Source organism: Podarcis melisellensis (assembly GCF_964234715.1).
Source record: "Podarcis melisellensis genome assembly, chromosome: 4".
NCBI classification, from domain to species: domain Eukaryota; kingdom Metazoa; phylum Chordata; class Lepidosauria; order Squamata; family Lacertidae; genus Podarcis; species Podarcis melisellensis.
This window is the reverse complement of record NC_138531.1, coordinates 79,580,234-79,597,779: the sequence shown is the minus strand read 5'-3', so window position 1 is coordinate 79,597,779 and position 17,546 is coordinate 79,580,234. Positions and strand designations below refer to the sequence as shown.

Sequence of the window (17,546 nt, the reverse complement as noted above, 5' to 3'; positions counted from 1 at the left end):
TGCCGCGAGATGCCTGGAGGGAGGCGGGCGAGTCGGGCGGCGAGAGGCGGGGCGGCGGCGGCGAGGAGAGGCCGCGCCTCCTGCTGCTGCCTGGCGCTCCTCCTCGCAGCCGGCAGCGCTGCCTGGGTGCCTCCGCGCGACTCTGCCTCGCTGGGTTTGGTCTCCCAGCAGAGACGGGTCACACGCGCCCCTCCCTCCCTCCCTCAGCCTGCGCAGAGGGAGAGCCAGAGAGAGGCATCGCTCCTGCGCGGCGGGAGAGGGAGCAGCCGGAGCGATGCCCCAAACGAACGCATGGGACCGGAGGGGAAATCCTCTCCGAGGCGGATTGAGCGCAGCTGAGAGAAGCCTTTCGAGGAGCTGCCGTGTCCCCTGGAAACCCCCTTCCCAGCTCTGCCTCAGCCGCCGCCGCCTCAGTTGCCGCCGTCCCTCAGTCCCTCGCTCTGCTGCCTCCTCCCACCCCCAAAGCTTGGAGGTTCCCCAGCAAGGGGGAGGGAAAAAACTTTCACTTTTGTGCGTCCCTCCCGGCGTGACGCTGCGCGCTGACGTCACGGGGCGGGGCTTTAATGGTGGTGTGCCGCGAGATTTTTTTTCAGTAAACAGGTGTGCCGTTGCCCAAAAACGTTTGGGAAACACTGCCCTAGACTCCTGCTCATGTCAGGACAGAGCGCACAGTACAGTACAGAAGTGAGAATGGCCAGGGAGCACTGCAATATTTTAGACAACACAAGTTAAAGGATGCAGCATTGATTTAACAAGCACTTTTATTTGAAGACACCAGGAAGTGGGGTGCAAATCAAGGAAATGGATGCAAGCACCCAGCTCCTGAGGGCAATGGCAGATTGCATGAAAATGACCTGAAGCACAATAGCCTAAGAATTGTGATAGCCAGGAGTCAAAGACCTGAATATGTGGGGGCTTCCTGCATCTATTATGGGAAAAGAATAATGAGGACAGTGCCTTGTTTATTTGTTTAAAGTATCGTTGCCTTTTCCTCTGTAAAAAATCATTTAAAAATCTCAACATAGTTTAATAAAAAATGGGAGGGGGGAAGAGAAATTGAGATTCAAAAGCAATTCAATACTGCTGAGAAGGCATGTCTGTGGATATGACCTTGACCGGTTTTCATGTCATCAGCTGCTTTTAATAATCAGAATTCACCTGGGCTGTTTATAGCACATCGCACGCTTGGCTGTGTTGACTGCCTCTTGACTGTGTCGCTCTCTTGGTTGCTAGTATTTTATTTATTCATTTGATTTCTTACCTGCCCTGCACTGGAAGTCCCCAGTGCTGGTTGGAGCAATATATTATACAATGATAAAAAAGGATCAAGCCATTACAACTGCAAAACAAGTAAAATAGTTCCAGACAGATCAGAACAGAATAAATTCAACACAAGGGGTGAATCCCACAAAATTAAATGCTTCAACAATCACAGGCCAGTTAACGACATAATTGCTCTTTATTGTAAACTCTTATTGTGAACCCTTTATGAAGGGTGGAATGAAAAGAAACAACTTTAAATAAACACTTAAATGTATACGAGCTGTTTCATTCAGGATTTGTTTTCATGTCCTGAATTCCCACAACCCCTACAAGCGGGCAGAAACAATGGACTTCCATACACTGCCTGCTTGGGCTGCTTGAGGTGTCATTTTGCTCCTCCATTACTGCTCTATTTCTTGTTCATAACACACCTTTTTTCATACCTTTGTAGGTCAGAGAACTTAGTATTCAAGTGCTGATCAGACCCATTTTTCTTTCAAATGTTTCAGACAATTGGTCCATCCAGTTCAGTATTGTCAACACTGACTACCAGCAGCCACCCCAGGATTCAGATAGGGGACATTCCTTGGAGATGCCAAAGATAGAACCTGAGACCTTCTGCACACACAGCAGATGCTCTACCACTGAGCTACGATCTTTCCCCAAGGTACAGGCTGAGGCCATGGCACCAATATGAATGCTTCAACATGTATTTTCAATATGCATTTAACACAAATTCTGAGAGACTGGTCTCTTACTTGCATTCATTCTGCCTTGTGTGCCCCCAGTACATGATGTATGCTGCGGGATGACATAGGACAGGCCAGGGCCAGATTCAGATTTACGTATAATCTAAACAAGCTATAGCTTAGGGCCCCACTCTCTTGGGGCCCCCAAAAATTTTTACAGGAAAAAACCCCTGGATGTACATTTCCAAAATGTAAGATAAAACACAAATAAAATAAAACCTACATACAGCAACAGTGTTTTGTTTTGTTTTGTGTTGTGTAGGCTCCTGTAATGTAAGTAATGGGCCCACCTGCTAGCCTGCTCCCTAAAATATCACTGGTTTGCTCTTTCTATATACAGGGTGCCTACATTCTGCATGGACTGGTTGCATGGCAACATGTAGCATGCAGCTGCAGACTGCGGTGCAGCACAGTTTAATGCAGGTAATGTTATCTAATATTAAAGAGTGATTGTAGACTGATGATCAGGCAGCATAGACTAAGGGTATGAGTCTTATGCCTACTGATTGGTTCCATGTAATACATAATTTATTTATTTTGATCCCATTGTGGCTTTAGATACCTATTAGGTCCATAAATTACCATATAGCATATATTCAAAAAAACAGCAACAATTTGTTGTTGACAAAGGACAGCTGGACATATAAAGGGCCCCATCACCTTCAGTAGCTTAGGGCCTCATCAAACCTAAATCTGGCCCTGAACAGGGCTTTCTCTATGGTGGCCCCAAAGTTCCAGAACTCCCTCCCTAGAGATGCTTGCTTCACTCCTTTCTCATTGGCTTTTAGTCACGGTGTCTAGATAGTCAAGGTTCCACTCTTCCAGGGGGCTTTTGGACTGCCCCAATTTCCTCCCACCACCTCACCCTGTAGTTCTGCTGCATTGACTAGTTTTTATTGAGGATTTGAAAGAAGTGGTATGCTTTTAGAAACGATTCCATGTTGCTTTTTGATACGTTTTATTAGCTGCCTCGGAGACTTTTAATCAGAAAGCAAGCTATAAATATTTCAAGAAATCAATCCCTCTTGTAAACCTGATGGCGTTTCTTTCGCTTGCGGAATGCTTTTTAACATTTTCACGGTAAGCCACCTTGCGAGGGCTCTCCTCTCTGCAGGGCAGAGATATGTCCTGTCAACCTTATGTCAACTGGTTGTGCCAATAGTCAAGCACACTGGCAGCTATTTGCTGGCCACTTCTCTAAAACAGGGGGGGGGGGTCTAGAAAGCAGCCTGAAGGAAACAGCAACAGAAAAGAGGGTCAAGTGAAAAGAAACTCGCATATATAAATACAGTACTTTAAAAATCAAGATGTGACTCATGCTTTTGAACATCTGGGGATACACAGTGCTGCAAAGGCTCTTAGTCACTCTCAACAGGCTGAAAGACTCAGCTGGTAAGAAAAAGGAGTTTCTCCTTTCTTAACCTGCTGAGACTTTGTATTTAAAATGAGTGCTGTACACACAGTGCAGAGTAAAGGATGCACAGCTCACATCGTGCTAGCTCATGATCCTTGGGCTCATATTTCTTCCCCCCAAAGGCTCTCATACGTATCTTTTAATGCAAAAATTCAATGTGAATAAGCCCCTCTCATGGCATTGCTCCATCTCCTTTTCACAGCAAGCACATTTCTGATTTGCATTTAGAGATCTATGTGCAGTAGGCAGTGGTGCTGGATGTACTCATGTGTCTAACTTACATCCAGGAGCTGTTTACAACCCACACAGGCACTAGAACTGGCCTACAGAAACAAACCCTAGTGCACAGGTCTACAGAATCTCTTCTCCTCGGATTAAAATAATCTTCTTTGCATATATTACAAAATATACTTGATAATCTTCATGTAACTTGGAGGGATGGACGGATATACACTGATGTGTGAAAACTGTCATGGTTGTCTTAATAGGACAGCATGTTGTACCAATTCATTGACAATCACTTTCTTTTTTTAAAAAAAGAGTTCTAAAAATTGCTGCTTTTGGCCCCAGAGGAAATGGCACATTTGTCCACTACATTTGTACAAATTGTGTCTAGGTAGCATATGTAAAATAATACTAATAGTACTACTAATAATAAATTGCTGCAGTTTCCCAGTTTATGATATTTGGTGGGACTGAATAAGAGCAGGTTACATCCAAACCAGGGTTTAGTGTTACATTCAAACAGAGTCATGTTTTGAAAGAAAGGGATAGTAAAAGGAAAGAACCAATTATTATCTAATTTATAGAAGCTTTCCTCTCTGGTCAGCTGAGAGGGATTCTTACTTGTCCTAGGCAAGGAGGCAGGTACACAAGTTTGCACACTGAACACATCAGACTCCTGGGCATGTTAGAGAAAGACAGAGAGAACAAGAAGTGGTTTTGGCAACATTTGAACAAGATTCTTTCTTTGTTTTACTAGGGCAATACAATCAAAATAAATTGACTTTTTCATTTTAGCAAACAAGCCTAACACGTAGTTGTCATACATTGTATACACTTTGTATAAAAACCAAGAGCATTCATTCTTGAACACATTAGGAGATGCTTCCTTATTAATAGTGGGAACCTGGAGACAATCAGAATTGCCTTAATATACAAATGTAGACAAAGAAACGCATTATAGTATTTTGAGATGTAAATTGTTGCTCAGATCTACTCATCTGATGAGTCTGGAAGAAACAGTGGTGTTCAATACACCAGTCTTGATAAGTCCTTGTAGTTTTACAAATTAAAACTTTAAACAAGAGAGTTTACATTTGGCATAAAAACTAAGTTATTGCAATTGAAACCCCTATGGCCTCAGACAAAACGAGACCTATGCACACACATGAAATTCTGTTCTGTGTTTCGCTTACAAATTGTTAAAAACCACAGAAATGTGCCACAAAAGCCACAGCCGTCAAAATAGCCACATGATAAGACAGGGAGCATGGACCGATTCAACACGTTTCACTGAGGAGGTACAGCTTGGACAAAGTGTTTGTACCACCTCAACTTTCCACTGAGTTGTTCTGTTGACAGTTCTCCCTGCGAAAACAGCGCCACAAGTGAGAAAGTTTAGCACCCCAGACAGGAGGCTAGGCTAGAAAGCTCCCCACCCGAAAAACAAGGCAATAGTTCCTACCGCACAAGAAGTTTGTGCTACAACAAACCCATAAGATTGAATCAGCCCTTTGATTAGTAAGATACAGTGTCAGCAATATGGAATATTCTTCCATCAATATATATCATACAGTGCTTTTTTAAAATATAACTTTCAATATTTCTTTTTTCACAAAGGAAAGGTAATGGATTTATACAGAGAGACGTCACTGAAACAATAAGGTATATCGCTTTGACATTCAGAAGATGTGTAAACTCCTGTCAATGCATAGCAACCACACTCTCGGGGAGACACTCTGGGTCCAAGGTCAGAGGCTTTTGCTCCCCGTTATATTGCACCCCACCCCTGCAAGCAGTTCCATTCCCTTCTTCTCTCCCCAACCATTCCTGGGTTTTGAGTCAGCTCTTCTCCTTGGTTGCTCAAAATGCTTGCCAACTTTTCCCTGACAGAGGTGTGGTGCTTCAAATTGCTCTGCAACAGCCAGACATTCAACAGGAGCCACTTTGTCTGGCAGACAGATGCAATAATGGGGGAGCTGGATTTTGTCGAATTTCTGTGTGTCGCTGTTAAAGAAGGGGCAGCCAACATGGTGCCCTTCAGATGTTCTGAATTCCAGCTGCCATCAGCCACCATCAACATGACCAGTGGTCAAGGAGGATGGGAATTGGAGGTCACAACATCCAGAGGGAACCACATTGGCTGCCTCTTTCTTAAAGGCACAGAGTCTCAATTAGAATAAAAGAGAAAAGAGGCTCTCATTCAAGTTCCGCAGAGCTGCTCAGATATTCCCCTTTCTAGCCAGAAAACCCAGATTTGCTCCTCTCTGATGGCTTGGGAAAATGGAGCAGAGATGTCTATGGCTGGGCCTCTCATGGATTCATACCCTAAGAATCTCCCCTCCTTGGCTCAGAAAGCAATACAAATGCCTACATTTCATTAAAACAGGCCAAGCTGCCAGGAAAGCAGTAGTGGGCAATCTGTGGCCCTCCAGAAGCTATTGGACTACAGCTCCCATCATCGCTAACCATTGGTCATGCTGGTTGGGGTTGACAGATGTTGAAGCCCAACATCTAGAAGACCACAGGCTCAAAACCACTGCATTCTTAAGTCCACGTGAAAATACTGTTTTTTTATTTTATTACTTTTTATAGATTTTTTTTATAATCCAAAACTTACAATACCCTTTCTGGCATGAGCATCCCCCTCATAAATGTTTCCAAGTATAGAAAACAACAATACGTTGTCTTCTATTACAGCCCATCACTTAACTATTCATTACAATAACCTCCATCTTTCACACTAGAACTAATATCCTGAAATGAAATGGAATTATATGAATACAGTATTGTGCTTCAAAACGGGGGGGGGGGGGAGTCACTAGAAAATGTGTAAATGTTTCATGCGTATTTCATTATTTGGAATGACAATCTGAGCTCATGCACTCAAACATGAAAATGTCAGATTTCAGAACTGGAGGCCAGAGCAGAACAAAGTGTGTCTCATGTAAACACACATACAAATGTCAGTGACAAAGCTTACCAAGCTGTCCTGGGTTGAGATTAATGCTGAATTTAAAGCATGTTGTTTCATTGAATTGTTCTTGCAGCCTTGAAGATGAATATTTTTTTAAAAAAATTACTAGCCCCAATATTTTTTTCACCATTCTATCCGCCTGCCGTCGTGTATTTTAAGCGTCACAGTAGTGGGTTTGGCAATCTATGTGATCAGAAGAAATCATTACTCACCAAATGTGAGTGGGCAAGTGGCTAACTGCAAGGCTGGCTGAAAAAAATTGATCTGTTGTAAAAACATAGTATTCTGTGCTTTATTGCTGTATAACAGTCTTAGTTATTGCAAATCAGCTGTCTAGGGTGCAGAATCATAAACACAAGCACTAACGGAGCTATTGAAGATTCCTGTTGGATTTGCAACCTGGTTAACATTAATGGAAACGTGAGTTAATGATTCTTGCCCAGTCTTCAGTTCACACATAAGGTAAGCCAAACCATGGGTTGGCCCAACTGCAAAGGTTCTTGAGAGACTCTCTGCACTCTTCCCCTTGTTCTCGTCCTGCTGCACTGCTTTGAGCTAAGCTGTTCTTTGGCTTGGTGTGTTATCCACACATGGGATCATGGTTTGCTCTCCCAAGACAAACCACAAGCTGTAAACCCCCCAAAAAGAAATATTAGTTAAAACCGGTGCTTCCCCCCCCCAGAGGGTACTCAAGGGTACACAGTACCGGCACCTCTGTTGTTGTTAAAAAGTGTGGCACTTACTGCAACAACTTCATGGCACCTATTTCTCTACGGGGGGAAAAGCACTGGTTAAAACCAATGGTTTGCCTGAAACCTCAACTCCAGGGTTCAGATGACATGCTAAGCCAAACCATGGCTTAGCTCTTGGCAATGCAGCAGAAGGAGGACCAGAAGAGGAGCACAACAGCTACCATCTCTTCTCTGGGAACCTGCATACTTACACTAACCCATGGTTTAGCTTACTCTTATATGTGAACTGCGTTGAAGACCAAAAGGGATGGGGTTTTTCTTAATACTAAAAAGAAAAAAGCAGCATAGCTGGTCTCAGTCGCGTAAACAACTGGGGAAAAGACTACTTTTTTGCTCATTTAGAGATTTATGGGAAACGATGTAACTTCTGAGGTCACATTTTAGGCAAACTTCTCTGCACGGCTTCCCTTGCTAGAACAGGAACCAAACACGTGCATCTGATGTGGATGTGCATTGGCATGTCCTTCTTCCAACACCAAGATCTGGAAGGAAGTCATCCTACATAGGCATCCACATGAAACTGTGTGGTGGTGAAATCTCAGCACCGCTGCAGGCCAGTGTGTACACCCCAGTCTGGTATCTCAAGCCACTAGTTCCTGTTGCGGATGACTATCTTTTGACCACAGCCCACCTCATGTGTAAATCTCCTTGAATGTCATTTGCTTGTGTCCTAAAATGCAAGTCTGTAGATCTGTGTCTCTAAAATACATCAGAAACAAGAGAGAGAGAGAGAGAGAGAGAGAGAGAGAGAGAGAGAGAGAGAGAGAGAGAGAGAGGAATTCACAACCCATTTACTCTGGACTAGTCTTATTAAGACGCGGGTGGTGCTGTGGGTTAAACCACAGAGCCTAGGGCTTGCCAATCAGAAGGTCGGCGGTTTGAATCCCCGCGACGGGGTGAGCTCCCGTTTCTCAGTCCCTGCTCCTGCCAACCTAGCAGTTTGAAAGCACATCAAAGGGCAAGTAGATAAATAGGTACCGCTCTGGCGGGAAGGTAAACGGTGTTTCCGTGCGCTGCTCTGGTTTGCCAGAAGTGACTTAGTTATGCTGGCCACATGACCCGGAAGCTGTACGCCGGCTCCCTCGGCCAATAATGCGAGATGAGTGCCACAACCCCAGAGTCGTCTGTGACTGGACCTAATAGTCAGGGGTCCCTTTACCTTTACCTAGTCTTATTAAAGTTAATGAAATTGTTGGGTTGTGGACTTGCTTGCTCCTGAACAGGAACTCTATGTGTACCTCGTCCTACATTTTGGTGCAAGTGGGTTCTTGCAAGTGGTGCACATGGGCAACTTTCTCTCATAGGGAGAAATCAGATCTACATCTAACATCCCCTCTCAGCTGATACGGTGAAGCCTGGGAGAAATAGTTGGATCTAAGGGAATTAGTTCCCCGTCCCCGACAAGAGCAGAATATAAGCAAGACTCAAAAGTTGGCAAAGAGGTGATTTTGCTTTTAGGCATGATCCTGAAACTGCACAACATGGTTTATTTGGGTCAACAGGGTTTTCCTTGCCTTTCCTCCCTTTCTTTAAAAAAAGGTCAATACTCCCTGTGGCTCGAGTGTGAATCTGTTATGTACAATGCAATGAAAGCAGCAAAGCCATGTAACACAACGCTAAATGAACGTCCGTCCTCTCTCTTAATCAAACGTCGCTCGGAGATCTCGCCCGTGCCGAAAGGTTGGAAGGAATGCAGCCGCAGCAAATGAGCCAAAGTGCCTTTTGGATTTCTTGGTTTCGGAAAGCGTATATTACAGGGTTGATGATGGAATTGTACGTGGCCGGGAGGAGAGTGGCGTAGGTGTATATTGAAGGATAGGTGTAGTCGGCTATTAAAGAATAGAGTGTGAAAGGCATCCAGCAAGCTGCAAAGGTCCCCAGGATAATGGCTAAGGTGGACACTCCTTTTCGGGTCGTCACATAGTGGGACGTGGCCAGGAAGTGGTGCTGCAAGGCGATCTGATGGGCATGGCGCATCACGATTTTGCAGATCTGAATGTACAGCTGGAGCATGAGAGCAAACATGAGCAAGAAAGAGACAGAAAGGATGGCCGCGTTATTTTTAGTGAGCGGCCGGATCACACTGCAGGTGGACTCGTCTTTCAGGCAGTTCCAGCCCATTATAGGTAGCAGCCCGATACAAATGGAAGCTCCCCAGAGCAGAACCAGCATGATATAGGTGAAAGTGACAGTCCTCTCCGAATTGTAAGTCAAAGCATAATAGAGGGAGAGGTAACGGTCAACCGTGATAGCCAGCAAGCTGCAGACAGAGGCAGAGAAAGAGGCAACGATCAGTCCAACCGTGACCAGCTTGGTAGATTCCGACTGGAGAAGGTAGGCAAAGATAAAATTGAAGATCAATCCGATCCCTGCCAAGAGATCAGCCAAGGCCAGGCTTCCTATCAGGAGGAACATAGGGGCACGGAGACTAGGATTATGGAAGATAATAAGGACCACCACGGCATTTTCACAGGAGATAAGGGTTCCTGAAGTACACAGGACAATATCCCAGGGGTTTACTATGAACTCTGGCTCTGGGTCACCGGCAGGAATCAGGGAGGTGACTGCAGCCGTGACATTCTCTGCCGGACTGGCTTCTAAGTGATCCGGAGGCAGCCACGTTAAATTAACCGTTGGGTCTTCGTTCATATTTAAACCCGTCCTCTTCAACGAAAAGACAATTTTTTCATTTTATTGCTCAGATAAACAGCACTTTGAAAGGAGCATGCAAAAATAATAAAATAATAAAATAGCCCCCTCCCTCCCCCACCTGCCGTAAAACAGCCTAAATCTACCGGGCAGGCACCCATTACATAAACATGACTGTACAAAATGTGGGTGGTGAGAGGAAACACAATGGATTTGAAACAGGATTTCAAAGGAAAATGAAAGGAAGGCAAACGAGATCAGAGCAACACTTGCCCCCCACCTGCTCCTTCATATCAAAATAATTAAGGACAATTGCATGTATCAGAGCTATAGGGTCCTGCCCTCGATAATAAAATGCGATACGACGGCTAGAAGCTGTTGGAGATAAGGATTTTAAAAGCACACGCACGTAGACGACACCCAAGTTTTATTTAAAGACCGAAAAGCAGCATGGTGCTCGAAGCATAAAAAAATCCACATCCACCATTTCGGAGCAATTAGTTAATCTGTAACCTTGCAAACAGGCACGAGAGCTTATTATCAGCGAGCCCTGAAATATAATCGATTTAACAGAAGAGAAGAAGTCTCGCAAGTCCCAATACAGTGGGGAGGGCAGCCTATCAGCACCCAGGGCTTAAATAGACCTTGGAGGCACTGATGCTGCAAAACCTTGGCAGCGGGGGAAACCGGAGTGAGGAGGGGGGCAGGTAAACATAAAAAAGGGGGAAAGGAAAATGTCATGCAGGGTGACGGGGGCGGCTATCGGCATAACCTCCCCACCCGGGCAGACGCATGGAGGAGATGGATGGCACACAGACACACAGATATGATCACAACACAGTCAGGAGAGCGAGAGGAGCCCTCTTGCGCGGTGGTCACCTTGGCTTCTCCTCTGGAAGAAGAGGAGGAGGAGGAGGATCCCCGCTTCCTTTCTATGCAGCTAGACTTGCTGCCGCCGCCGCCGCCGGCGCTTCATGCATGCTCATTGTTTGCGCGGCGCAGGCAAGTGGAAGGCAGGCAGGCAGGCAGGCAAGGAGGGAGGCAGGCAGGCAGGCAGCCGTCGCCGCGCCAGCTCCAGGCTCGGGGCTTTGCAGAGAGAAGGAGCGCAGGTGGGAAGCGCCCCCCTCTCCGTGCACGCACGCGGCCGCCTGGCGCATCTAGGGGCGGGGAGCGGAGGAGGAGGGGGCGCGAGCACGCGCGGGAAAGGAGAAGGCGCGCCTCTCTCTCTCTCTCCCGCCGAGCGGGGCACCACGTGAGCCGCGTGGCGGAAAGGGCCGGCTGGCGGCTCCGCAGAGGCGGCGCGTTGGTACACACCTGCTGCTCTCTAGTGCGCAAGCGCCGCCTCTGGGCGCTTTGGACCCGGCCGACGTTCCTCCTGCCTCGATTCCCTAGTCCGCTCCGGCCACATTTTATGTTCTGCTTTTTTATCCAACGGCTTAGGCCCCGGCTGGGGATTGGAACCCGCGCCTCCCAGATCTTAGTCCAGCGCTCTAACCACTACACCACAGTGCCTCTCCCTGCCGCCTCCCTTCTCATCGCTGCTTCTAAGAGCCCTCCCTGCTGCTCTTGCTTCAGACCTCCATCCTCTGCCAGGAGAAATTGTTGTTGCTGTTTAGTCATTCAGTCGTGTCTGACTCTTCGTGACCCCATGGACCAGAGCACGCCAGGCACTCCTGTCTTCCACTGCCTCCCACAGTTTGGTCAGACTCATGTTCGTAGCTTCGAGAACACTGTCCAACCATCTCGCCCTCTGTCATCCCCTTGTCCTTGTGCCCTCAATCTTTCCCAACTTCAGGGTCTTTTCCAGGGAGTCCTCTCTTCTCATGAGGTGGCCAAAGTACTGGAACCTTGGTTTCAGGATCTGTCCTTCCAGTGAGCACTCAGGGCTGATTTCCTTCAGAATGGAGAGGTTTGATCTTCTTGCAGTCCATGGGAAATAGCCTCTGCCAAAAACTGGTCAGGAGGCAGCTGCTGGCAGACCCACCTTCAGTCATGTATGATGCAGTGATTCCTGGGAAGGTGACCTTGGGCATGTGCAGAGTGCCTTCCTTTCCTTTTGAATAGCTACAGCTGCCCCCCCACCCGCCTGAAATGCAAAAGAGATGTTGGCGGGAAAAGTAGTTTGTAGGTGCACCTCACTTCCAGCACCCTTTCATCCTTCCCTGCCTAGGGCAGACATGAGCAACAGAGGGGTGAGCAGGATCTACTTTGCTTCTTAAGGCTTGTAGGCCCATCAGTTGGAACCAGGCTACAAAAAAAAAAAAGAGGTTCTGAAAAAAGGGCAGAATTAAAGAGCAGCAAGGTAACATTGTGTGCATCCGTGTTCCTTCTTGCAGTGAGGTCCAGAGGGTGGCAAAATGAGAATAAGACTTTTCAGTGGTGGCTTCCCAACTGTAGAATGCTGTCTTCAGAGAGATGTGCCTGGCACCATCATTATCAGCTTTTAGGTGCCAAGCAAAGATGCTCCTGTTCACCCAAAGTGTTTGACTCTTAATTGGCTTCTACTGTATTGGTGTTCATCTTTGAATGGGGTAAGGCAGGATTTCCCCTTTTTATGTTACTGCAGAATCAACACTTTCAGCCAATTAACATTATTTTATCTTTCTGGTGTATTTTAAATTGCGTACCATGTATGCTTTTATAAATATAAGTCGCTTTGAGTTATTTTTGTAATAAGCAACAAATAAACACAATAACCAATCGTTTTATTTGTATGCCGCCTTTCCAAAGTTAAAACCATTATTCATTGTTTCTTTCACTGATTGTGCCATCCTTGCCCTGGACTAGAATAATGTTTTCCCTGGCATTTGCACCCATTAGTTTAACAGAACCTGCATCCTGCTTAATTGCAAATAAAACCTCAAAGCTGTCTCCCTCTTTCGGGGAAGGGAGATGGACAGCTTGAGTTCCTTCTACCAATTAGGGTTCTTCCAGGTAAGGCCTTGATATTGTAAATGGGCCATGCAGATATCATAAATGGGATCCTGGCAACAGATGTATCAGATATCCCCTGGAAAGGGTAAATCTGGATTAAATTGGGTGGGTGGAGAGAAACGTATGGCATTTTCATGCCAACGGTGTTATGTGGATGCTGCAAAAAACTTCCATGTGTGAGGAGCACTGATCTCCTTTCAGTTCGTCTCCCAGCTGAAGGCTGAATTCTATCAAAGCAGCCAGCAGCGCAAAAATGCACATGTAGAGTGGTATGCAGCTAGGGTGTTCCATTAGCACAAGGATTCACCCTTGTGCAGTGGAGCTTCCTCCCCTCCCCTCTGCACCTCCTAAATACGTTCTGGGGTTTCCCTCAACCCTCTGAAGCAGATTTGGGGAGGGCATGAGGTAAGCAGGGGGAGAAGAAAAAAGAATTTCTATTATGCAAGGGCAGATATTTGCATTCACAAAACGAGTTCCTTAGGCCTACATTGCATAGAACCCATAACTTCCTACACAGAGATAATCTCTGAAAAAGGGGGAAGTAATTTACAGCCTTGTCACTTCTGATGTGCAACATATATGGGCTTTTTTGGCCAGACATGGAAAGAAAGGGAAGGGGCTTTGAAGCAATGACGTAGTATGAATTGACAAGGCAGAGGCCATAGATTTTTGGCTTCAGTTCTCTGATATTTCATGTATCTACCACCACCCAGATAACCCTGCATAGCCTGTTGGCAGACTGTATTTGAGATGAAAACATTTCTGTGGAGGATGGGATCACAGTAAAAGCTGCCTCAGGTAAGGTTCTGGGCAGTAAAACACTTGAAGCTTATACTGTAATCTGCAGATCATTACATTTGCAGGTCATTACAAAATCCAGTTAATGCCCATATGCTATTTGCTTTCTGGACCTCCGTACCAAATCACTGTAGAGGTTAATTAGTGGACTTAATAAGTGTATTCTCTCAAAATTAGCAAAATGTAATGTGCTGCAGATCTACGGTACTTCCACTCTATTGGGTGCAATCAAAGGGATGTAGACTGTTGGGTTAAGGCATGGCAGGCTTGGGTTCAAATTCTTGTTCAACTATGGAACTCTGTGTGTGTGTGTGTGTACACACATATATACACACACAAGGCTGCCAACTTGAATAAAATATTGAGGGGACCCGAGTAAGCCTCACCCTGCATAATTGATCACATGATGCAGCACATGCACACCATTGAATGGCAATACCCATCAACTTTGGGAGGGGACAGCCCCCCCAAATATTATATGGGGGGCAAAGGAGTTGCCCTACACACACACATATGCACAATGTCACCAATGGACTATTCCTCTATTGTAAAATCCATTTGTGCCAGTCATTTCAAATGCATTTATTTAACCAAGCATCCTGGTAATGTTTCCACAAAATCTATCCATTGCAATCAAACTTCCCTGCGAAGTTCTTGTGATTTTAACATGGGGAATGTATCGCTTTGGTGGTGGTGGTGGGGAGTCCACGAATTCATCCGATTACATAGCAACGAACCCTGTGCCTTTTATTCTGGTGGCTACATGCATCTGTTCTATACGCTGTTGTATTTCACTTGTTTAGTTGGCTGAAAATCGCCCGTCGGGGAAATCAAAGCAACTATAAAAAGCTTGCCTGAAGGATTTTAAATATAGTAAAGAAAAAAGAAGAAGAAAAAGGACTCGTTTCTCTGTCTAGGGCTGAACTACAGAGTCCCACTCTCAGCGGAACAAAAGCAATCGGAGATGGCAGTCATGGGAAATCTTCAGCGAAGCGGCAGTCTGCATTAATTTAAAATGTGCCTGCCCGCCCAGGAGTGACATATGGATTTTGTGCCTTGAAGCTTGTGACACCTGTTTCATAAACACACACCAGCCTGCTTTTTATTTTATTCTCTCTCTGACACCAAAAAATTGTGCGGAAAAGTCACCGCTAAATGCTTGCTTTGGTTATTTTCAGACTAATTCTAAGAACTCAGCACTTTGGGTTAGAATTCCTTTTATGGTCTCTTTTTCAACCATCACCTCTAATTTGAGGTTGGAATGCACACTGTATTGAGTTTGCACACCCATATTGGGTGATATTAGCATGTTAAATACCACAATTTGTCACTAAACCTCTTTGTGTCCCTAATTATCCAACACAAGTGAAGATCACACATATGGAGGCATGATTCCCCCTGCCAGAACCTTAATCCAGAGCCATTTTGCATTTAAGGATGATATGGAAGAGTACTATAATTGCGTACATTCCTTGGGGGAATTAGCAAGAGCCATTGATTCCCAATTTGGCTTCAGATTGGAAAGTTTAATCTGTGTGCAGAGTGGAAATGGTGGCCAGAGAGCAAAAATAGCTTTGCGGCTTGAAACACCAAATGCAATGTTTGCAGAAGAATAAGATGGTGAGCTGCTCAAGTACAAATTTATGCAAGCTGCCCTAACCCACATTTCCTGGACCGCCGATTTATGCTTAACTATGAAAGAGACTGAGACAGACAGGTGAATAATATTACTGTCACTGTATAAGGAGCGAGGAGTGGTGCTGAGGATTTGGCAGGCTGGAATGGAGCTGTACAAGCCCTGAGGGGATGTTTAGGTGCCAATGACACAGGTTTGGACATGATGGCAGGAAGATAGGGAGATTTAGAGAATAGGGGAGGTGGAAGGAAAGCATGGAACAATAATCGCTCCTTGACTCTCACTATAACACTACGGTTTGGTTTTCAGCCTTCAGGGCTTCATGGAGTGGCTGGCCATGAATTCTTGGGCATTTTGCTATTTGATGACCAGACACCTTATGGGGGCAATAAATATACAGTGGTGTAGGGGACTCTCCCTCTCACTTCCCCTCCTTTTCTTCTCTTTTTCTTTTCTCTCTTCTTTCCCCCTTTCTTTTTCCTTCCCTTTCCTGCTTCTACAGTATCTATCCTCTATATCATACACCCTAGCTTAGTGATGATGATTATTATTGCTATTCATTTTATTCCAATGCACTTCTCTTTACTAATTTCCTTTGTGTGTCTTTTGTATACAGTGTGACGGGCATCTTTGTCTCTCAGGGGAATACAGAAGGCGACAGGAGGGTGTGCTCCTGTTCTTGCAGCATGCAAGTGGGTGGATGCACTGCTCGGAGCATGGCAGGGCGTTCCGTGGCATATCAGTCGCCGGGACTATTTTTGTTTTACTGCTACAAGAAAACGAATGTTTATGACATGTTCTTCATGAAGGAAAGCCCTGAAGGGCATGATCACAGTCGAACCTTTATTATGCAGACCTTGGTTATATAAATCAGCGCTGGAATAATTCTGGAGGAAAGTTCTCAAATATATTCTCTCCTAACAGGAATATACTTGCAAACAATAACACACATATTCTCAGAGATTCTACCCCACCCCCCGGCATTCTAACATCGGAGAGCAAGGTGAAGCAAGGTGTAAGAATGTTGAATTCTGCAAGTGCTGACTTAGGGTGTCATCTGAACCTGGGTTCATGGTTTTGCTCTCTCAAAACTAACCATGAGTTTTATTCAAGAATTGTCCTGTGGTTTATGACTCATGATTTTGTCCTGCAGAGCTAAACCAGGTTCAGATGACACATGAAGCAAAACCATGGCTTAACACAGCACGGTGCAGCAAGAGAATGCTCAGGGAGGAGCAAAGCCGCCACTATCTCATCTTGCGGAGCCCATGTACTTGCACAATCACTATAAACCATGGTTTGGCTTAACATGATATGGAAACTAGATCAGTTATTAACAGGTGAAGCCATGGGAATGGGGGAAGAGTGTCAACACCCGCTGGTCATACAATCATAGAATCATAGAGTTGGAAGAGACCACAAGGGCCATCGAGTCCAACCCCCTGCCAAGCAGGAAACACCATCAGAGCACTCCTGACATATGGTTGTCAAGCCTCTGCTTAAAGACCTCCAAAGAAGGAGACTCCACCACACTCCTTGGCAGCAAATTCCACTGTCGAACAGCTCTTACTGTCAGGAAGTTCTTCCTAATGTTTAGGTGGAATCTTCTTTCTTGTAGTTTGGATCCATTGCTCCATGTCCGCTTCTCTGGAGCAGCAGAAAACAACCTTTCTCCCTCCTCTATGTGACATCCTTTTATATATTTGAACATGGCTATCATATCACCCCTTAACCTCCTCTTCTCCAGGCTAAACATGCCCAGCTCCCTTAGCCGTTCCTCATAAGGCATCGTTTCCAGGCCTCTGACCATTTTGGTTGCCCTCCTCTGGACACGTTCTGATCTGTTGTCTGTTATGCAGCTTTCCCAGGCAGAGTCTGGACCTGGACAGTTGGCCAACACCATTGAGGGGTCTTTCCCACTCACCTTTGATGCAGTTCAACAAAAGCTTTTACTTTTACTTTCAGAGGTATTTGGATGGCACAGCAGTAGAGAAGGGCTTCTGTCCCCGTGTCCACCATGTGGGCCTCTCCTAGAAGGCATCTGGTTGGCCATTATGGAGAGCAGGGTGTTTGATTCAATGGCCCTAATTTAGTCTCTCTTACTACATCCTTATGCCCCTTTGGCTGTTCCTAGAGTGCAGCCTAGACATTA

General features: G+C 45.5%; 1 protein-coding gene across 1 annotated transcript; it reads right to left on the bottom strand.

Moving 5' to 3' along the window:
* Positions 1-8,442: 8,442 nt before the first annotated feature.
* GPR12 (G protein-coupled receptor 12) lies at positions 8,443-11,296 on the bottom strand. Its single transcript, XM_081908094.1, has 2 exons — positions 10,906-11,296; positions 8,443-10,039 (listed from the first exon to the last, which is right to left on the bottom strand). The coding sequence occupies exon 2, from the start codon at positions 10,024-10,026 to the stop codon at positions 9,022-9,024; it is 1,005 nt and encodes a 334-aa protein (XP_081764220.1). The 5' UTR covers positions 10,027-10,039; positions 10,906-11,296; the 3' UTR covers positions 8,443-9,021.
* Between the last annotated feature and the right edge of the window lie 6,250 nt (positions 11,297-17,546).

What these genes read in the sequence shown, in the direction of transcription:
- GPR12 (XM_081908094.1), bottom strand. Translation starts at nt 10,026, where the DNA reads ATGAACGAAGACCCAACGGTTAATTTAACGTGGCTGCCTCCGGATCAC.